Source organism: Peromyscus californicus, unplaced genomic scaffold (assembly GCF_007827085.1).
Source record: "Peromyscus californicus insignis strain IS unplaced genomic scaffold, ASM782708v3 Scaffold_8__1_contigs__length_139910024, whole genome shotgun sequence".
Lineage (NCBI taxonomy): Eukaryota > Metazoa > Chordata > Mammalia > Rodentia > Cricetidae > Peromyscus > Peromyscus californicus.
This window is the reverse complement of record NW_026294606.1, coordinates 105086569-105108927: the sequence shown is the minus strand read 5'-3', so window position 1 is coordinate 105108927 and position 22359 is coordinate 105086569. Positions and strand designations below refer to the sequence as shown.

General features: G+C 43.9%; 2 protein-coding genes across 7 annotated transcripts in view; both read left to right on the top strand.

The window, feature by feature from the left end:
- Positions 1–21653, top strand: part of Slc7a6 (solute carrier family 7 member 6) — a 31674-nt gene extending 10021 nt beyond the window's left edge. For 3 of the 6 annotated variants that reach the window (XM_052727675.1, XM_052727677.1, XM_052727676.1), the window contains exons 3-11: positions 323–881; positions 11264–11389; positions 14084–14228; positions 14911–15034; positions 15279–15382; positions 16014–16110; positions 17371–17520; positions 18194–18377; positions 19081–21653. In XM_052727675.1, the coding sequence (XP_052583635.1) occupies positions 359–881; positions 11264–11389; positions 14084–14228; positions 14911–15034; positions 15279–15382; positions 16014–16110; positions 17371–17520; positions 18194–18377; positions 19081–19175 (1548 nt within the window). In that variant the 5' untranslated portion in view covers positions 323–358 and the 3' untranslated portion in view covers positions 19176–21653. The remainder of the gene's footprint in view (positions 1–322; positions 882–11263; positions 11390–14083; positions 14229–14910; positions 15035–15278; positions 15383–16013; positions 16111–17370; positions 17521–18193; positions 18378–19080) is intronic. The other 3 variants (XM_052727678.1, XM_052727679.1, XM_052727680.1) reach the window with 3 other exon arrangements.
- Prmt7 (protein arginine methyltransferase 7) overlaps positions 19196–22359 on the top strand; it is a 59759-nt gene continuing 56595 nt past the window's right edge. Inside the window, exon 1 of the mRNA XM_052727669.1 lies at positions 19196–19312. The gene's annotated coding sequence lies outside the window, so the exon portion shown is untranslated. The remainder of the gene's footprint in view (positions 19313–22359) is intronic.

The following is a 22359-nucleotide window of genomic DNA, read 5'->3' as shown; positions in this document are numbered from 1 at the left end:
GAATTGAGCAAAACTAGGGAGAATCTACTGTGGATAAATACAGTTTTGCTGGCCTCTGCTTAGTAAGACAGATCCTTGTTGGAAGCTGTCATTAGGTTGGGGCTGAGCACTCACGGTGTCTTTCTTAGAAGCATTTGATACTGCCTACCTCCAATTCCCTGTGTCTGAGATTGAAACTGAAACAGGCCTGTTGTGTTGTGTGTTGCATGCTCTGCCTAAGCAGATGGTGGGCAGGGAAATCTATCTGACAGGCAGGTGTTTAACTAAGCCAGAGTCACACTAGCTCCTGCCCTAGACTTGACACACTTGTTTTCTTTGCCAGGCCACAATAAACACAGGTGTCCAGGAACCATTTACCATGGAAGCCAGGGAGATTGGGATTCCCACACCCACCTATCATCTTCTCCCCAAGGCCAACCAGCACACAGTAAAAGAAGATGCCAGCTCACCATCTCAAGGGTCTCCAGAAACTATGCAGCTGAAGAAGGAGATCTCCTTGCTGAATGGGGTCAGCCTGGTGGTGGGCAACATGATTGGCTCAGGGATCTTTGTCTCACCCAAGGGTGTTCTCAAATATACTGCTTCCTATGGGTTGTCACTAATTGTGTGGGCCATTGGTGGGCTCTTCTCTGTTGTGGGTGCCCTTTGTTATGCAGAACTGGGAACCACTATCACCAAGTCAGGGGCCAGCTATGCTTATATTCTAGAGGCCTTTGGGGGCTTCATTGCCTTTATCCGTCTGTGGGTCTCACTTTTAATTGTTGAGCCCACCAGTCAGGCCATCATCGCCATCACCTTCGCCAACTATATCATCAAGCCCTCCTTCCCCACCTGTGATCCTCCATATGCCGCCTGCCGTCTCCTTGCTGCTGCCTGCATATGTAAGTATGGGAGTAGGGCGGGGGCATATGTGGAGGTGTGGGTGCTATATTACTTGTATGGTTACTAATACCTGAATATTATATTTTGCTCTTTTGGGAGTAGGGAAGGTGTGAGGCATCATTCCTTTTGAAAAAATAATTTCATCACTTATTTGGTTCTGAGAGATAAATAAACATAAAGGATGGGGATAGGAGAAGTTTGAATCTGTGCTTTTCCTTTTCTTAGCTGCCCCATATTTCTTTTCTTTTCCTTTTTTTTTTTTTTTTTTGGATTTTTGAGACAAGGGTTCTCCGTGTGTATTCCTGCCTGTCCTGGAACTCTCTGTAGACCAGGCTGGCCTTGAACTCACAGAGATCCAGATCCACCTACCTCTGCTTCCTAAGTGCTGAGATTAAAGGTGAGCACCTCCGCCACCACCTTTATGGGCTAGCTGTCCCATATTTTTTTCTCTTCCTTGCTCTGTATGACAGCTTGGTGTACATGCCTTACCAAGGTTTTTTTTGGGGGGGTGGGGTGGGTGGGGGAGGGCCAGGTTTTTTAATGGTGTCAGTATCACTATTTGTAACTTATCTCAGGGAACAGGTCAGAATTAAGGCCTTGTTGTGCCCTCAGTTTTTCCTAAGAAACTAGTTTAAAGGCATCAATGAGGAAGTAGGCTTCCCTAGATAATGGGGTCCCAAATCCCACAGGCCACCCTCTTTCTTGTCACCGCTGCTCTTTGTGGCCTGTTGTAAGCAGCAGGCACCATCCAGATGGCCTTTCCCGCTGGTGTTTCCGATTTCTTTACACTGACTTTGTAAACAAGCTCTGCCTGCTGCCACCAAAAGGAGGATGGCTTCCATCCTGTGTGAGAGATTCCAGGGGAGCCCTGTTTATTTATTTATTTTTCTTTTAGGGGTGGAGAAAAGGATATTCAGTGTGAAATCATGGAAATGAGAGAAGATTGCTCTGAACTTAGCCAGCCTTGCAGAGCTAGTCAGCTAGCACAGAGTCTTGTGTTTCTTAGCACTGTGCTGCCAGAAGTACTTAATCATGTTCTGTTCTTTATCTCTGCTTGCAAAAACTTCGGAGATATATATATATATATATATATATATATATATATATTATAGTGTATTGACAATTTTAAAAATAGATCAGTAATACCTTTGAGTTAGCAAAAAAGTGTACTATGCCTCCTGGTTTTAAGAGTTTTGTTAAGGGCAAATAATAAAGGTGATCTCTCCATCTCCCTTGAGACAGGAAATAGATACCCCGGGAGGAGGAAGAAAGGTGGAGCTCAGCTATGTGTCCTTTTTCTTTTTTCAGCTGTCTAATAGGCTTTCACCATGGTTTCTGGATTTGCTGAAATCTTTAAAGACCAAAGTTTTAGGCAGATGTAGTGGTGCACACCTTTAATCCCAGTACTTTGAAGGCAGAGGCAGTCATTTGTGTGAGCTGAGGCTAGCCTGGTCTCTACATAGTGAGTTCCAGACTAGCCAGGGCTACATAGTAAGACCCTGTCTCAAAGCAGTCAGACAAACAAAACAAAAAGCCAATCAGTAATTTTATGAACCAGGCTTGGTAGCTCACACCCATAATCCCATTACTTGGGAAGCAGAGGCAAAAGGATTGCCAAGGCCAACTTGGGTTTCATATCAAGTACCAGACCAGCCAGGGTTACCTAGTGAAGCCCTGTCTCAAACAAGCAAATAACAACAAAAATCAGGACTGGTGAGATATCTCAGCAGGTAAAGGCACTCAACTGCTAAGGCTGACAGCCTGAATTCAATCCCTGGGACCCACGTGGTGGAAAGAGAAAACCTACTCCCACAGTTGTGCTCTGACCTCCATAAGTGAGAGTTTTCACACACATACACACACACACACACTCAAATGTAATAAAATTTAAAGATCATTTTAGAGCATCTGCATATTTTGGCATTGAGTTATACAAATTCTAGAACTGTAGAATTGTTCATGTGCTATACAGTTGCTTTTTTTTTTTTTTAAGTTTTATTTATTATGTATGCAGCATTCTGTCTACATGCATGCCTGCAGGCCAGAAGAGGGCACCAGATCTCATTACAGATGGTTGGGAGCCACCATGTGGTTGCTGGGAGTTGAACTCAGGACCCCTGGAAGAACAGCTAGTGCTCTTAACCTCTGAGCCATCTCTCCAGCCCCCTACAGTTGCTTTTTAGAAGGTTTTATACATGTGTGCTCCTGAGCATCAGATAATGAATGCATTGGCTTGACAGCCTCAGTGTGAATTCAGAGAGCAGCCACGTCTAAGGGGACTGGTATATATGATTTGGATTTTTTTTTAATTTAATTTTATTTTTTTATGTTTTGGGTGTTTTGCCTGCATCTGTGTCTATGTACCACATGTGTGTAATGCAGATTCCCTGGAACTGCAGTTACTGATGGTTGTGACCATCAGTTGGTCCTGGGAATTGAACTCGGGTCCTCTGGAAGAGCAGCCACTGCTCTTAACCACTGAACCATCTCTCCAGCTCCATGAGGTTTTTTTGTTTGTTTGTTTTAAGATTTATTTATTTATTTTTTTATCTTATACATGTATATAAGTGTTTTGCCAGAATATATACCTGTGTACCACACACCGTGTACCTGGTACCCTCAGAGGCCAGCCTAGGAGGCCAGACCCCCAGAACTGTACTTACAGATAGTTGGGAGCCACCATGTTTGTGCTGGGAACTGAGCCTGACTCTTGCAAGTGTAACAAGTGCTGTTGAATGCCGAGCCATTTCTCCAGCCCCTATAACTTTAGACACATAGAAGATTATTTTCATTTGCTCACCTCCCCACCCCGTTTTGATTCTTCCCATGTTTTCTTGAATTTATATTTTCCAAGAATTTATATTTTGATTGAAGGAGTGACATCACCTCTTTGAAATATAGCCATGGGGTTTCTGGTCCTCTCTCACTCATGGTGTATTTTCACCCAGATTTCTTAGGACCGGTATTATGAGCTCCCTTTTGCAGAAACTCAGGCATTTCCAGAATTCAGATCTGAGGGCATGAACTTGTCAGAAGTAAGGACAAGTCATAAAACCATATTGCACTCTAACCAATGAGGTGTTAGGATTCTGCTTATTTCCTTCCTTGGAACTTAGGCCATAGACTAAACTTTAAACAGCTTGGATGTGGTGAGGAGAGACTGCTTGGAATGACACTGAGAGCAGCATGATCTCAGGAGACAAAAGTTATGAGGCGAAAAATGAAAGATCTGCATTGGATCCTGCGTGAGGCTTTAGATGGGTTGGAGAATGAAGTTTGGAAATTGAGACGTTAGAGTCTACCTTGTTGGTTGGGAGATTGCACAAAGAATTTCTAGCCAGAGGTTAGAGAGATGGCTCAGCCATAAAGAACACTTAGTGTGGGCTGGAGAGATGGCTCAGAGGTGAAGAGCACTGACTGCTCTTCCAGAGGTCCTGAGTTCAATTCCTAGCAACCACATGGTGGCTCACAACCATCTGTAATGAGATCCTGGTGCCCTCTTCTGGCCTGCAGTCATACATGCTGTATACATAATAAATAAATAAATCTTTAAAAAAAAAAAAAACAAAAACACGTAGTGCTTACTGTTTGTTCTAAGAGGACTTGACTTCAGTTCCAAGTCCCTACATCAGGTGACTCACATCTCAATAACTCTAGCTCCAGGGGTAACCAGTGCCTCTCCTCCATGGTTACCCACACTCAAGTACACATAACCCATATGTAGGCACACATACACATAATTAAAAATAATAAAAATAAGTAGTTTTAAATTTTATTTATTTTTCAGACAAGGTCTCATTGTGTAACTCTGACAGTTCTAGCACTCACTATGTAGACCAGGTGGACCTTAAACTGTTTCTGTGTTCCAGGTGTAGGGATTAAAAGCTTGTGCCACTATACCTGGCTTTAGGTCTTCTTTCTTTAAAAGAAGTTATATCTATGCCAGGCTAGACAAAGTTTCATTTTAGACTATAGGATTCAGGAAGACTTCATATGTTCAGTTGTGGGGCAGAGACTATAAGATAGTTGCTCAAGGGCCAGGCTTGGCCCACAGATAGATTTGTTAGGCCTGCACAGTTTTTATTTATTTATTTAGTTGTTTGTTCATTCATTCATTTATTTATTTCTTACTCTGTAGGTCAGGGTGGCCTGGAACTTGGTAAATAATCCATGTCTACCTCAGTCTACTGAGTGCTGAGATTGCAGGCATGGGCCACCATGCCTGTCTTAATTTTTTATTTTTAAATTAAGAGGCTCAGCTGGGTGGGGGTGGGGGGTGGCACACCCCTTTAATCCCAGGACTGGGGTGGGGAGGGCAGAGGCAGGTGGATCTCTGAGTTGGAGGCTAGACTCGTCTATAGAGTGAGTTCCAGGACGGCCAGGACTACACAGAAATCCTGTCTTCAAAAACAAACAAACAAACAAACAAACAAAAATCATTAAAAAATAATAAATAAATAGGTTCACAATTCCAGCTGAAGGTCAACAGATTACAAATATGATGGCCTTCTTGCCAGTTCAGTCCCAAGACAGCACAGGATTTCACATGGCAAGAGACAGGGAGCACATTGACTCTCATCTTTTCCTATTTTTACTTATTTATTTTGTTTTTTTGAGACAGGGTTTTATTATAAATTTCTGACTTTCCCCATTTTTTTAAAGTATGTAAAGTATATATTGGTACAAAATAATGGGTTTCATTGTGTTTTCATACATGTATGTAATGTACTTCAATTGTATTCAATATTATATTTCTCTTTCTATCCTCCTTACCATTCACTGTGTTTTAAATAATTTTAATTAATTGTCAGCATTTGAAAAATTGGAATTTAGACTGGTGTAGTAACACATTTCTATAATCTCAGCCCTTGGGAGGGTGAGGCAGAAGGATTGCTTTGAGTTCAAGGCCAGTCTGGGTTATATAGTGAGGACTGGGCCAGCACAGCAAGATCATGTCTCTAACATGACAAAGAGAAAACACAATACAAAAAATTAGAGCATGCACTTTCTCTTGAAAAATCAAGAGTTCTGACAATTTGAATCCAAATTCCTGCCTCTCAGGTAGTAACCTGTTTAAACAGCTGTTGCTACTTTTAAATGTAGTATGTGCGCCCCGTCCACTGCTGGAATTTTCTGGTTTCTCACTTCATAACCAGGCTTGTTGGCTTTCCCATTTGTATTTCTTTTTTTCTTTTCTTTTTTTTTTTTTTGAGATGTGGTCTCACTTGGTAGCCCTGGTTGGCCTAGAATTCTCTATATAGACCAGGCTGGCCTGAACTTCACAGAGATCTGCCTGCCTCTGCCTTCTTAGTGCTGGGATTAAAGGCGTGCACTTCTATTCTTGGCTATGTACTACTTTTATTTATTTTTTTTAAAATTTGCGCGCGCGCGCGCGCGCGCGCGCGTGCGTGCGTGCGTGTGTGTGTGTGTGTGTGTGTGTGTGTGTGTGTGTGTGAAGTGTAAATGTGTGCCACATGTATGCCAGTGCCCACAGAGGCCAGAGCGGGTGTTGGAGTCCCTGGAGCCAGTGGTAAAGGCAATTGTAAGCTGCTCACCTTCATGCTGAGAACCAAACTCAGGTTCTCTGCAAGGGCAGCAAGCCCTGCTGTGCTCTCTCTCTAGCCCTCGCATTTGTATGGCTTTGTTGACCTCTGAAGGTATGACCCTTGAATATGTTGCTGCTTCAGCCACTGCCTTCCCATCTGCATCCCACTGCATTCTCATGTTACAGTGAGGGAAGTCTAAGCAATTGGTGGTGGTGGTGGTGGGATTTCAGGTTGTCTTACTTATCCTAAAGTAGTGGTTCTCAGTGGGAGGTTAGTTTTGCTCAAAGGTGTCATTTGGTAGTATCTGGAGACATTTTTGGGATAACAATTTTGGGAAGCAGTGCTTCTGTTATCTACTGGTAGAAGCTAGGAGTGATGTTGAAGGCCAAACAGGATATAGCCTTACTGGCCCAAAATATCAATAGTGCTGCAGATAGGTGATTATCCTAAAGGTCTATCATGAAAATATGATCAAAAGAGGGAAAGCTGGAGGGTTTGAGTTGTATCACTGGAGTCTGAGCACCTGGCCTCCAGACTGTCTGGTGAGCTGGATGGGGCTGGGCGATCTTGGAAGCATAAGGGGTGTGGGTCTGTGGTGAAATTTTGTTTACTAATTAGAAGCAGGCAAGTAGTCAAGGGACTTGGCTTCTGTTTGGTAGACTGTGTTCTTTGGCAGGACTGAGAGCATGAGGCAAGCTAGGTGCCTGGGGCCAGCCTCTGAGGATATACTTACTCTGAGATTCCTGTGCTTGATTTCCTGAGAGAGAGAAAGAAAGGAGTGTTTATAAAATTTTGTGCCCAAGGCACTTGACTTACTTCCTCCTACTGGCCTGCTCCCTCTGGCAAGTGTCTTGTGGCTCATTAACTACTTTCATTGAGAAAGAAGCATATGTGCTTGGTGAATAAATGTAAAAGACTACCATAGAAAAAAGGCTCTTTCCTCTCCAGCTCTTTATTCTTTTTCTCACAGTCAGCTTTACTGGCCAGGTGTGTTGTGTCTATTCAGCTGGCCTTTGGGCCTGCAGGGACTTCCTGAGGCATGCCTTCACTCATTCTGTTAATACAGTCAGCCACTCTCCACCGCAGGATGGATGTCGTTACTTGTGTATAGAAAGGACCGCACCTGTAGAAGACTGCAGAAGAGTAGAGGGAGGTTGGAGGCGCACTTGGGCTGAGGGATGTGAAGCCTATTCAGGGAGTCCAGCTAGGCTTCTGTGTCTCTCCTGTGGTGTCCAGTTTTGGTCTCTCTCCCTTGTTCCCCTTTCTTTGTTTCTATCTCATCTTAGTCTCTTGTCTCTGTCTTCTCATTTCTGTGCATTTCCTTGTATTTCGGTCTTTTTCTCACAAGTTCATGCCTTTTTCTAATTTTGTAGTCCTGCTTCCTTCCTCTGCATGTGGTTTCTGTTCTACTATTAGTTAGGGCTTCTATGGACTTTGACTTGGTATATTTCTAGACTCTTAGAGTACCTTGTTGCTATTAGATAGACTGACTCTCTTGGCATTCTGGGAGGGATAACTTAGAAGCCTAGCTTGAATCCACCTCTGATAGGGGAAAAAGAGCAAGTCCTAAGAAGCAGATGCACAAGTACCTCAAAATGTGCTTATTGTATTGGTGCCTGTGGTTTACTGGTGGCTGTTAACTACGGATGTTAGCTGATCCAGGCTTAGCCAAAGAGAGAACTTTGATCAGCAGTTGATCCCCATGAAGATTTTTCAGCAGCACACATTCCTTTGGGGTACCCCTCTCCTACCAACCCATTTAACCATTGTGTCCCCAACTCCATATAATTGCTTCATTATGTGTCCACCTTAAATGACTGACTGGTGAGCACCTGTACTGTTTGGCAGCACTTACCCCCCACCTTGAGACAGGGTTTCTCTAGGTAGCCCTGGCTGTCCCTGGAACTCACTCTGTAGACCAGGCTAAGCTCGAACTCAGAGATTGCCCTGCCTCTGTCTCCTAAGTACTGGGGATTAAAGGCATGTGCCACCACACCCAGCTATTTTTTTAAATATTTATTTTTATTTTATGTGTATGAGTATATGCTGGCATATATGTGTCTGGTTCTCATCAAGGTCAAGGTCAGAGGGCATCAGTTTTCCTAGAACTAGGAGTTACAGGTGGTTGTGAGTCACCATGTGGGTGCAGAAAATTGAACCCAGGTCCTCCGGAAGAGCAGCTAAGTGCTCTTAACCGCTGAGCCAACTCTTGAGCCCTATTTGACAGCATATTAAGAGAAGCTCTTAAAACACGATGGATGCTGTTCCGTCACATTTGGTCATTTTCACAGCTGGACACTGTTCTTTTGAGTGGCAAATTGCCCCAGGAACTGGCTGTTAACGGAAAGCTGTTACCTTGTCTCCAACTAGAGTTCATCAATTCCCTTCTTTGCTGGACTATGAGCTTTAGACAGACTATATATAAGCTGTTGCCCTTTGAGTTTGTGGTCTTTCAGAAACAAGACTGAGATACCTTAGGGAGAGACCTGGAATCAGATGTTCCCAGGACTGGATACTAAAGTATTATGAAGTGGGAATGTGAAGATGAGAGGGAACTTGGACTAGACTGCCCAGTATAATTGGGGAAGATTTTCAGAGGGAGTAAGGGCTGAGCTAGACCTTGGAAGTAGATGTCGGTGATGGCTGTGGCAAGAGGAGAAAACCTTTTGTGTGTGTATCTGGCATAAGTAAGGGAGAGTACCCTAAAGGAGTAAGTAGGTGAGTACGTGCAAGTGGTTGAGAGAATGGACTGAGAGTTTATAAAAGAAAACATTTAATTGGGAGCTTGCTTACAGTTTCAGAGGAATAGTACATTATCATCATGGCAGGGCCATCGTGGCACTCATGGTGTTGGATGTAGCTGAGAGCTGCATCCTAATCCACAGGCAGAGAGAGAAAGACCATGGCTGGGTTTAGCATAAGCTTTTGAAACCTCAAAACCCACCCCTAGTGACATCCTTCCTCCAACAAGGCCACACTTCTCAATCCTCCTTCTACTCTTCAAAGAGTTCTACTCCCTGATGACTAAGCATTCAAATATATGAGCCTATGGGTGTTGTTTGCATTCAAAATACCACAAGGTATGTAATTTTGTTGTTGTTTTTTCGAGACAGAGTTTCTCCGTGTAGCTTTGGAGGCTGTCCTGGAACTCACTCTGTAGACCAGGCTGGCCTGGAACTCACAGAGATCTGCCTGCCTCTGCCTCCTGAGTGCTGGGACTAAAGGCGTGTGCCACCACTGCTGGGCTCCACAAGGTATATATTTTAAGTTTTTTGTTTTTGTAAGCTTGGGACAGTACTTAGAAGTGTCACTATGTTCCTTCTTGCTGTAGAAGCCCTTGGATGATCTCATGTTCTTCCCTAGATCAAAGCTGTCCTTATTTTTCAGGAACAGAGTTCTCTCTCTGTGAGTTAATCCTCAATCAGCTAGCAGTTCACAGCCATCAGTAATCTGCAGGGTTTAGGTGTTATTGAGGTACTTGAGCATGGAGTTTAAAGGTAGTGGGGATGATGACATGAGCCTAAGCAGCTCTCAGGAAGGCTCATTCTCCATAGGATTTACTGACAGTTAGCAGGTTTACATTGGCATGGGCGTAGGGAGATCACTGGACCTGGGAGTGCAAGCTTAGAAGTGATAGCAGCTCCTTTCAGCCTTAGTCTCCTCATGTGTAAGTGCCACTGGGGAGCAAACATTATACTATAGTTTCCTAGTCTTACTGTATGGGCCTGCTCCCCTCATAATGCTCCTTTAAAGGGAAAGTCCTGAAGATCTTTTCCCCTTATACTTTACCATTCTCATTTCTCTATATTTATTAGCTGAACTCTTGCCCTTAATGGCCTCAGGCTCTGGCTCTGAATTGTAGGCATTTCTTCCTTGGGATCAGGTGTGTTTAGTAAATCTCTTAACTTTCCTGTTTGGTCTAATTAGGAGGGTACATTGAATTCCTGGTTCCAAGGTGAGGGGATTTTTTTTTCCCCCCAAAAGGATTCTTTTTTTTTTTTTTTTTTTTTAGACAGGGTTTCTCTGTAGCTTTGGAGTCTGTCCTGGAACTCGATCTGTAGACCAGGCTGGCCTTGAAATCACAGAGATCCACCTGCCTCTGCCTCTCGAGTGCACCACCACCTCCCAGCTCCAAAGGATTCTTTTGTTTAGAGAGGCTACCATTGTACACACTTTTATCCTTTACTGAAGCCCACACAAAATTTCCCAAAGGAAAAGGCATTAGTATTGAGACTCATTAAAAATGAAAGTAAAAAGGTGCTGGAGAAGTATGGTCTGCAATGTCAAAATGCTGGGACTTTGTCAAGCAACAATTGTCACCATGTAGTCCACACCATGTAAGATGGGGAACAAACATCTATATTTGGGGAACTGTTAGAATTGATAGTGAGGATGCCTCTGAAATTGTCAAGTATATAGCAGACACACACACACACACACACACACACACACACACACACACACAGAGCATGGGTGATTGATCATCAATATTCAAATTTACCTTATTTGTTAATGGGTTTTTTGTGGAATCTGGATGGGAAAGAGTGGGTGAAGTGAGGCCAACCATTCGTGCTGGGGAACATTTCCAAAAATGGTTCTGGCAGTTTAGAGCATATATGTGTTCATGCATGCCCTAGTGTCTTTGGATACAGCGTAGGGCATTTATAGGTGCTGAGCTGGCCTGTGTACTGCTCCTTCTGTTTACCTGTTCTAGTTCTCACTGACCCATTGTTCCTCTAACTTAGGCAGGGAGGGTAGAAAAATGCTTTCTATAGAGAGGTTGGGTCTGTGTGCTCAGCTCAAGCCTGTCAGTGATACTATGGTTTTCCTTCTAGGTCTGCTGACATTTGTGAACTGTGCCTATGTCAAGTGGGGCACACGAGTACAAGACACATTCACGTATGCCAAGGTCCTGGCACTCATTGCCATCATTGTCATGGGCCTTGTTAAACTGTGCCAGGGTAAGAGGGGCTGAGGTGGGAAGAAGGGTCAATGTCTCCTGAAACCTCTTTGGCTCCCTGAGAAGGATATGGGGACTTAGCTAGCTTCATCTCTCAGCACATTTTGAGTATATTCTAGAGTGTTGTCAGTGAACATGAAAGATGGTTCTGAATCTCTTCCTGGGCTTTGTCAGCCAGGCTGATTTGGCCAATTGGACATGTCAAATGTTCGGTTCTGGTCAGGACTTCTTTGGAAATAGCATTTCAGGAAGCTAGCAAAGGTACTAGGAGTTCTTGAAACTTGGAGTATAATTGGGTTAGTCATGGAAGTCATTTAGGGGGATAGATTACTGGCTCCTGGTTATAGTCTGTAAGTGGGAAAACTTGACTTTCCTAGAGGAGGGGCAGTAGGGAAGGGGTGCATGTCATTTTGCAGTATTTTATTGTTTATCTGGACTTGTATTAAACATTGTGTTGAGGAATCTTTCAAAGCCAGCTCTTGACAAAATGTCAGAATGTTGTGAAATGAGCACTGTCTTTCCTATGTTGGCTTTTCTTTTCTCTTTTTTTTTTTTTTTTTTTTGAGACAGGGTTTCTCTGTGTAACAGCTTTGGCTGTTCTGGAACTTGCTCTGTAGACCAGGCTGGCTTCAAACTCAGAGATCCACCTGCCTCTGCTTCCCGAGTGCTGGGATTAAAGGCATGTACCGCCATGCCTGGCTCCCTTTCTTTCTTTCTTTAGTTCTCTTTATTTTTTTTTTTTCTTAATTTTTTTTTCCTATGGATGTTACCAGGACCATGTGCATACTATGTTTTTTGTTTGTTTGGTTTTTTGTGTTTTTTTTTTGTTTTTTTTTTGGTTTTTCAAGACAGGTTTTTTCTGTGTAGCCCTGGCTGTCCTGGAACTCACTCTGTAGACCAGGCCGACATGGAACTCAGATATCCTCCTGCCTCTGCCTCCTGAGGGCTGGGATTAAAGGCGTGCACCACCACCATCCGGCTTGTGTGTGCATACTATGTTAACTCAGCTAGTCAAGATGTCAGTATATTTTGGGTTGGCCTGTAATTTACCACATGGCCCAGTGGCCTTGAATATTTGATTCTCTTGCTGCAGCTTTCCAAGTGCTGGGATTACAGGCATATACTACCACGTTCAGCTACATACTAGCTCTTGAAAGCTTTTTTTCATTCTGGGGTTAGAGTAGACTGAGGCTAATGGGCTTCCCTAGATGTTCTGAAAGGTCTTTATTGAAGAATATCTTCTGCATTTAACAGCCAATTCCCTATTTTATCATTCCCACACCTGGGGGGCTGAATCCTTCATCTCAGACCTATTGATTTGAAATTGAAAAGTATAAAAGTTCTTGTGTGTGCATAGTCCTGAGAACCAGAGACCCAAGTCTACATGCATGCTGGACAAGTGCTTCTTCCAGCCCAAAGCTATGCTTTTATGAAGTGCCCTAAGTAATTCTCAGGCAGCTAGCCCAGGAAATTTGTGTGCACTACTACTGAGTAACTACAGTCAGGCATCTAGATGTCTTTGAAATCTCAAGAGTATCTTAGAGTAAAATTGGGCTACTGAGTAATTTTTCTTCCAAAATGTGTGCCTTAGAGAACCACTGCTGTGTGCAGTGGGTGATACCCCTGGAAGTTCTTGTTGCACACTTACATCTTTTTGCCACATTGAGATCTGGGTGTAGGCTCTCTTTTTAATATTCCCCCCGCCCCCAAGACAGGGTTTCTATATAACAGCCCTTGGCTGTCCTAAACTAGCTTTGTAGACCAGACTGGCCTTGAACTTACAGAGATCCACTGACCTCTGCCTCCCAAGTGCTGGGATTAAAACGGTGCGTCACCACTGCCTGGCCTTTTTAATAATTTTTTATTTGTGTGTATGCCACATGTATGTGGGTCCTGTAGAAGCTAGAAGAGGTGTCAGATTTCCCTGGAGCTGCAGTTATAAGTGATTGGCCATTGAGCCTTCTTTCTACCCCTAAGTCTAGGCTTTTTGCAGCAGGTGATGACAAGCTCCTTAAAAGGCTTACTCTTGCTAAAAACTCCATGCTCCCTGGGTGTCTGTCCTGAGCAGCTAGGTAGGCTTTCAAGTCTGCAGTCTTCAGAGGCCTCTAGGGAAGGTGGCAGTTGCTTTGGCTTGGGTTGGAGCTCCGAAGGCCCAATAAGAGATAAGAAGACATCAGTTACTCTATAGCCTCCGATTTCCTGCCCTATACAACCACACCACAACCACTGCAATAGAGTGATGGGATCTTCCCCAAGAGGCTGATAAACCCACAAGTCCAAACTGTACAGTGATCTGAGCTAAGGCCACCCTCGGGAAGGTCTGGTTGTCAGTAGAAATGACTTCTTTGTGTCAAATGACTAGTGAGATCAAAATAGCAAGAACTGAGGTCCCTTTCCAGAAATGGAAATTCCTCAGGGCCTTGGAAGAAGTGTTAATCGGAGTGCAGTCAGTAATGCTTTTGTTTCACTGAAGAAAACTCAACCTGAGAGAGTAGGTGGGGTGGTGAGTGCAAGGAGTTTCTGATTGTTGTTCTTTTGGTATTAAACGATGTTTTTTGTTTTTTCTTCCCCTGCCCTGTTCCCCTCCTCTCTCTTTTGTTTCATCGTTTTAATTCTCCCTCTAAATCCTTTATCTTCTCCGTATTCCTCCCCTCTCTCCCTTTTACCTGGTCTCCCACCCACTTTTGCCCCACAGGACACACTGAGCACTTTCAGGATGCCTTTGAGGGTTCCTTGTGGGATGTGGGAAACCTCTCTCTTGCCCTCTACTCTGCCCTCTTCTCTTACTCAGGTTGGGACACCCTTAATTTTGTAACAGAAGAAATCGAAAACCCAGAAAGGTAAAGGCGAGATCACACTCTCCATCTTGGCTGGAACTCCTGCTGATGGTGGGCACAATTGCCCTTTTCTCGTACCTCCTCCCTCTGCCTCTCATCCCCTCTTCCTGCTCTCCTTGTCCAGTTAGGAGGCATTAGGGGCTAGGATGGGAGTGAGTGAATGTGGGAAAGCCCTTGGCTTTCATCCTCATGTTCCATTGGAAAAGAACCCAGGGTCCTCCCTAGAGGAGAGGTCTTTAGTGGGCAGCAGCAAACCCAGCTAGGACTGAGGTGGCAGGACTTAGCCCTGTGGTAGTGAGACTGTGGCCTCAGCTGCCTAAGATGTTTCTAGCTTACCGAGTCCCCAGCCTATCTTCTGGTTCCCAGAGGATAGTGCTCTTGCATTTATCCCGAGATCATAGATGCAAGAATGTGATAAAGCCACATGTGACTCATTGAACCTAATCTGGTAGGATAAACTAATCATGTGCCCCCTTTCAGAGAAAGTGCTCTCCCTTCCTCAGTGGAAAGTGCCCAGGAGCACGGGAGCATACCTACCCCAGGGTATGTGGGGAAGAGGAGCCCATCTCAAAGACCTGGCAACAATGAACTGTTTAAATGTTAGAAAATTCCAGTGGGTGCTGAATGAGTTTTCATTCTCGGGGGAGGTTGGTTCTAGGTAGTTTTGTTTCACTTGTCCTGACAGAAATTTGCCCCTGGCCATTGGGATTTCTATGCCAATTGTGACACTCATCTACATTCTGACAAACGTGGCGTATTACACAGTGCTGAATATTCAGGATGTCCATAAGAGTGATGCCGTGGCTGTGGTGAGTCTCTTGGGGGTCCTCATTTGCTCCTGTTCATCTCATGAGGATCACATGGTGCTTAGCTTCTGAATGGTCCAGTTCTTTTCTGCAGCTACTCTAGCTCTACAGTGTGAGGGATTGGTCTGGAGGGGTCAGAGGGTAGGCAGTTAAGCAGTGACTGCCTTTGTCCAGAGATCATCGATATAGGAGGAAGATTACAAAACTCTGTCCTATATTGAGTGTCCCTTCTTTGCTCTGCCTCCAGACATTTGCTGACCAGACATTTGGCATGTTCAGCTGGATCATCCCCATTGCTGTTGCCCTGTCCTGCTTTGGGGGCCTAAATGCATCCATCTTCGCTTCATCAAGGTACTTGGCCTTTCTGATGATAGACTGTTCTTAGCACCTGTGTGGCAGCTCATAACCATTTTTAACTCTAGTTATAGGGGCACCTGTGCAAGAGTAGTACATACCATTAACTGGGTACTATCTCTCCAACCCCCGTGATTGGCTTTTAAAACAAAGACTGTGCAAATACCAGTTGAAACAGGAGGATCTCAAGTTTGAGTCCAATCATACCTACATAGGAGACCTTATCTTTTAAAAAAGGCTATTGTGGAAGCTGTAAATTTGTACTATGGCAGAATAGGTGTACTCCTAGTGGGATGGATTGGAATGTCATTAGGTGGTGGAAACACACAGTGTCTGTGGGATGTTGGTGCATTATCTGGTTCAGAAGCGGGAGTGTTGGTAGGTGGTAGTGAGTTTTGTTGCTGAGGGCCTGGAGTGGTTAATGGATAATGGTGGATGAGCATCCTTGGATAGTGGTGAGGTGCTAATAGTTGAAGACATTTGTGGGTAGTATGAGTAATGGGCTGGGTGTGTATGAAGCATGAAAGGCTGTCCCCTGGCTTTTTTTCTGGGGCTCTGAGCTTAGTTTGTCTGAGGAGTGTGGCTGAGTAAAAGGCTGCTGCTGCTGACACATTTCATACTCTTGCAGGTTGTTTTTCGTCGGCTCTCGTGAGGGCCACCTCCCGAACCTCCTCTCCATGATACATATTGAGCGCTTTACACCTGTGCCTGCTTTATTGTTCAATGTAAGCTTTGCTGGGAGAATGTGGGCTGGGCAGGTTTATGCAGGATTCCTAGTTTACACTATACTTTAGGCTTTGTTCTAAGATTTGAAGTACAATTCATTATCTTTTCAGTAGTATTTGGGATGGAACCCAGAGCCCCATATATGAGACAGGCATTCTACCACTGTCCTATACTCCTAGCCCACTATTTATTAATTTTCCCCTGCCCCAGACAAGGCCTTCTTACATAGCCTAATCTGTTCTTGAGCTTTAGATCAGTGGTTCTTAACTTGTGGGTCGAGACCCCTTTGGGGAAGGGGGATTGAACAACCCTTTCACAGAAGTCACCTAAGACTATCTGCATATTAGATATGTACATTATGATTCATAACGGTGCAAAATTACAGTTAGGAAGTAGCAACAAAAATAATATTATGGTTGAGGGTTACCACAACATGAGGAACTATATTAAAGGGCCACACAGCATTAGTGAGGTTGAGAACCACTGCTTTAGACTTCTTGCCCTCAGCCTCCCTTATATTGCTTCAGAAGGAGCTTTTCTTTTTTTTAATCCTGTATTGATGTGTTGGGGTGAAAAGACAGGTGGGGAAATTGTCTATTTTTTAAGTTTAAGTAAGTCTGACTTTGTCTTAGAAAGCTAGTCCCAGCCAGGTAGTGGTGGCACCTGGGAGGCAGAGACAGGTAGATCTCTGAGTTCCAGGACAGCCAGGATTGTTACACAGAGAAGCCCTGTCTTGAAACAAACAAACAAACAAATAAACAAACAAACAAAGCTAGTCCCTGCAACCCTATCCACTAGGTTATTTTCATACAAGAAAACAAGTAGTTTTCCTTCTCTCAGAGTGGATATAGGTCCATTTTGCTGATCTTCCTTTCAAAAGCTCCAGATCACTATGGTGGTTTTATCATTTTTTCCATTTGCTTGTAGGTAGTTGGGGCCAAGGCCTAAAGGGCTCTAGGTTAATAAGGTAATTCCCACTATGGTTGGTGTGTTGAGGACCTCCCTGTCTGCCATCAGAAAGGAAGAAGAATCTACCTTGTTAACCAAAGTGCTTGCAACAAGGGGGTTGCTGAGTAAAGGTAGAGGTGGAGATGTTGCCTTGAAAGTTAATGTGAATAATGAATCTATCTGATGCCAAGTAAGAGTAACTGAAAACCAGAGCTAATAATGGTAAAGCTATTTCAGATCTGACAGACTGCTGGATAGTGGAGTCTAGAAGTAATGATACTCACTTCTCTTCTCCACCACCTACCCCACAGTGCACCATGACACTTATCTACCTCATCGTGAAAGATGTCTTCCTGCTCATCAACTACTTCAGCTTCAGCTACTGGTTTTTTGTGGGCTTGTCTGTTGTTGGACAGCTCTACCTTCGCTGGAAAGAGCCTGACTGGCCTCGACCTCTCAAGGTCAGCACTTCCCTTTTTAAAAAGGAAAAAAGAAGATAGGGCCTCATGTTGTCCAGATTAGCTTGGAACTATGTAGCCAAGAAGGGCTCAACATGCACAGCTCATGCATACTAGCAGGGGCAGACTCTCTTCTTTAATTGAATTTATTATTTTTTTTAAAGATTTATTTATCTAGTTAATGTACATTGGGGTTTTGCCTGCATGTGTGTCTGTATGAGGGTGTCAGATCCCTTGGAACGAACTGGAGTTACAGAGTTGTGAACTGCTATGTGGGTGCTGAGAATTAAACCCAGGTCCTTTGGAAGAACAGCCAGTGCTTTTAAGCACTGAGCCATCTCTCCAGCCCCCTTTTTAGACTGAATTTTTTTTTTTAAGATTTATGTATTTAGGGTCCTCATCTTTTTTTTTAAAATAATTTATTTTTAATTTTATTTGAATTGGTGCTTTTGCCTGCATGTATGTCTATGTGAAGGTGTCAGATCTTAGAGTTACAGACAGTTGTGAGCTGCCATGTGGGTGCTGGGAATTGAACCTGTGTCCTCTGGAAGAGCAGTCAGTGCTCTTAACCGCTGAGCCATCTCTTCAGCCCCTAGGGTCCTCATCTTAAAGCGTCTTTTGATCAGGCTGTGTTCTTTCATCCCACCCTACTAAATCTCATTTACCTCTATTTCAGCTGAGCCTCTTTTTTCCCATCGTGTTCTGCATATGCTCCTTGTTTTTGGTGGCCATACCCCTCTTCAGTGACACCATCAATTCCTTCATTGGCATTGGGATTGCCCTCTCTGGGGTCCCTGTCTACTTCATGGGTGTTTACCTGCCAGAGTCCCGGAGGCCACTCTTTATTAGGAATGTTCTGGGTGAGTGTTGGCTTTGACTCTGTTGTTCACTGGCTGTATGCTTCTGCTCAGGTACATGCAGAGGCTACCAATGCTTCCTCCTTACTTAATGGCAAGGGGATAAAACCTGGCTGCCCAGCATACTTTTTTTGTCTTCTGTTCTAGTGTTAAAGCACTCTCTGTTTTTTGGTGTTGGGTTTGTTTTTGTTTTTGTTTTTGTTGTTGTTGTTGTTGTTGTTGTTGTTGTTGTTGTTTTTGGTTTTTTGAGACAGGGTTTCTCTGTGTAGTTTTTTTGGTGCCTGCCCTGGAACTCACTCTGTAGACCAGGCTGGCCTCGAACTCACAGAGATCCACCTGGCTCTGCCTCCCGAGTGCTGGGATTAAAGACGTGGGACCACTGCCTGGCTTGTTGTTGTTTTTTTGAGATAGGATTTTGTGTGACCCAAGCTAGTTTTGAACTCACTATATAGCTTAGGATGACTCTGAACTCCTCATCTTCCTGCCCTCTCAAGTGCTAGGATTATAGGTGTGAACCACCACACCTGGGGAGAAAAGTCTGGGTGTGGATAGAGAGGCTTGTTGGTTGTAAAGGACAAAGCTAGGCTTGGTGTGCCAAAGGGATGGGTGGGAAGGAGTCACAGACAAGCTTTCAGCCTTCTGGTATTCAGATTGGAACTGTACCACAGTATGTTTGCTAAATCCTGTGCTTCTTATTTTCATTTAGCTACTGTCACCAGAGTAACCCAGAAGCTTTGCTTTTGCGTCTTGACTGAGCTAGATGTAGCTGAAGAGAAAAATGTTGAGAGGAAAACTGATTAGAAGCCAGAGATGACATTCCCTGAAGCCCAGAGGCTGTGACCAGAGCCACCAAAGACCAGTTACCTAACCCTTCTGAATTAAAGGAGCCTCTTGGCCCACATTCTGTAAGGGGACTCAGGGCCAATGCTCTCTCATTGGTAAGCTATGGGAAGATACCGATCAGGCCAGCCTGAAGATGGGGGACTTCAGTGGGAGGGGAGGTTGGGGTAGGGGATTGATTTAGTTTGCTTCTTCTGGCAGATAGGTGCAGCCCTGTTGGTATGGTACATTGTATGAGCAAATGTTAGGTTGACAGCTATGGCTCACGACGGTTCACAGCTATTTGCATTTTAAACCAGGAGTCTTTACAGTGGAGCTCCTTCATGGGAAGTTTTCCTCTGACCAAGTCCAGCTACTTGATTTTAGAGGCCTGAAATGCTGCCATTTCTTCCTGTGGCTCAAAATTCTTCCTTAGGGAAAACATTGTGTTCCCTTTTTTTGTTTGTTGAGTAGAATGAACAGCAAGGCTTTTATTTAACTGACATGGGATCAATGTGTGCCCCCTTTCTTGAATTCCACAAGAGGAACATCACTCCCTGCCCTGGAACTTAATGTTCAAGTAAATAATAAGCTTGATGGGAAGAAGAGTGTTCAGGGTCTTGGTATGAAAGTCCTCCTGCTGAGGACTTCTCATTTGTGGGTCCGAATGTTGGGATACCCTTGGGATCTCATTGTGTACAGAGAACCCATCTCCTTGAGGAGGTAGGTACTACCTGTCTGATTGACTTTGCTCAGATTATATTAGCACTATGGTCAAAATCCTTAAGCAAGGAGGTGAGCTTCTGGCTCATAAAGAAATTGTCTTGGCCGCTTGATAGCCTCCTTCCTAGCTGAAGCCATGGTGCTGTGGAGCCTTTGAAACAAGGGCTGAAAGAAAACCTCATTACTTTAGCTGAGTGGGAGTATCTCTGCTACTACCTGGACAAGTCACTCCTGTCACCAAATTCAAACTCCTGTATTTCATTATTTATTGATATTTAATCCAGGACACCAATTGTAGCAAACCATTAGTGATTATTTGTCTGCAGGATGCAATAAATGAATTGTTTAAAAAAAAAAAACTACCTTAGCTGGTGTGGTGGTAGACACCTGTAATCTGAGCACTTGGCATGGTGATGCAGGGTGAGTTTGAATTTGAGGCTAGCTTTAGGCTACATAGTAAGTTCCAGGCAGCCACTCTGGGCTCACAGGATCTTGTCTTTAAAGAAAAAAAAAAAAAGTCCAAGTACTCAAAACATTATCTCCTGGCCCTCAGCGATGTCTCAGTGTGATAGTAGGTCACATTCTGACACTGTTTCTCATAATGTGTCGAGCATTATCTATGAAGCTGAAGTTAAAGGGTTTTTAAAGCCGGACATGGTGGTGAACACCTGTGATCCTAGCACTCAATAAGCTGAGACAGGCCAGTTGCTGAAAGTTCAAAGTTAGCCTGGGGTTACAAGTGAGTACCATATTATCTGAGCTTACATAGTAAGACCCTGTTTCAAGAACAAAAACAAAGGGCATTTTAAAACATGTACCTGTTATACTTTAATATATAGATAAGTCACATGTTACTGTCATCTGGCTCAGCTCCAGCAAGGACAGATGAGCAACTTCATGAGCCAGAAGTCTGGTAATATTGTTATTTTGAAGGATAATCCTTCGTTTAATTAAGACCTTTGGCCTTTGTTCTAGTTGATAGAAAGTAAATCTCTGGATTTCTGTTATGAAGTGTAAAAGACCTGGAATGTTTTTGGAATTCAGGTAGATTACCTGATCCATCAGTTGTTAGTGGGCTTGGAGAACATCTCATGGATTCAAGTCGTCACATAGCTTGTTCTGTTAAGGGCCTGTGTGAGGTTTGCTGTGTAGACTCATGCAAGCCCACTCTGGTGCTGGAAGTGGTCGTTAACTTTCTGAAAACCATGTCGACATCAGGCTTTGTTCACACTCTGAACCATTTTGGGTTGTGGGATAGTACACCTGTTTGCCTTCTCTTGTCCAAGAGTTGGTGAGATTGAAATCTCAGGAAGTACTTGGTACTTGTGAATCTGTTATTTTCTCCTTGTGAAGATCAGTGAAGACTGGGAGAAAACAGCTTCAGCCTCAGTCTGACTCCTGGGAAAGGGTCAAAACAGCTAATTTTGGTGATCAGACTAGGCTGCCAGTTGAGGCCAAAATAACAGGCTTGGATCTTTGTGGGGCAGTATGTCTACAGTGGATTGCACAACTGTCTTGGGATGCCCTTAGACACCATCATCTTGGACACAGAAGACCCTGCTGTCTTGGCATTCCCCATGGACATTTCATCTTTAAGTTTTGGAATTCGTGAATCATACAGATAACTACTATGAGGCATTCTCGCCTTCTGATCCTTTTTATTTACCAAACTGGCCCTAGTTGCAAAGAAGTAACTTTGGATATATGTTTGCTCAATAAAGACTTAGGGGAGTGTGATCACAGTTGCCTTTGGTTCTGGGAATGTGTCTGTGAGAGCTTGTGGGTGACATTCTTACTGCCATGGGTTGGGGATTTGTAAATTCCTGCCTGATGATAAGGTATTTTATGCAAAGATGGACTTGCCTAAACCATACAAACATGATTCATGTCTGAGCCAACCTGGCACCCATTCCAACGCTCTTCTAGAGCTAAGTTTTCAAGCAAGGGTCTTTGGCCCTTACCCAGCTAATCCCAGGAATTTGCTGCCCTCCAGTGGTTTCTGGGAGGAGGGACCTCACGCTCAAGATGCTCAAATACTTGCTTAATGAGCCATGTTGTCACTTGACTGTGACAGCATATTTTCCTTTTGAGCTGAACACAGCTTCTCCCAGGAACCCTTTTTTTGTGGGAAAGAAGCCAGACTTCCTACAGCACTCAAGCTTCATGGTGTAATTCTTCCCACCAGGCCTTTGTTTCTTTGAATCCACCTCCTGGTGTGCTAATCCCATTTACAGTGAGTGGTACAGTTTGTTCCCCTTTTGCATTAGGTAGAGTCTGTGAAGTTGTTGGCCCTTTAATGTTAGCAAAACTTAATGAACACATACACAGCAGTGAGCACACTATAGTGGCGAATAGGATTTTAGTCCTGTTTGTATGCCTACAGATCAAGATGACTGGTGTTAGAATATTGCTGCTTATTACTTGCCACACTGAAATGTTTCTT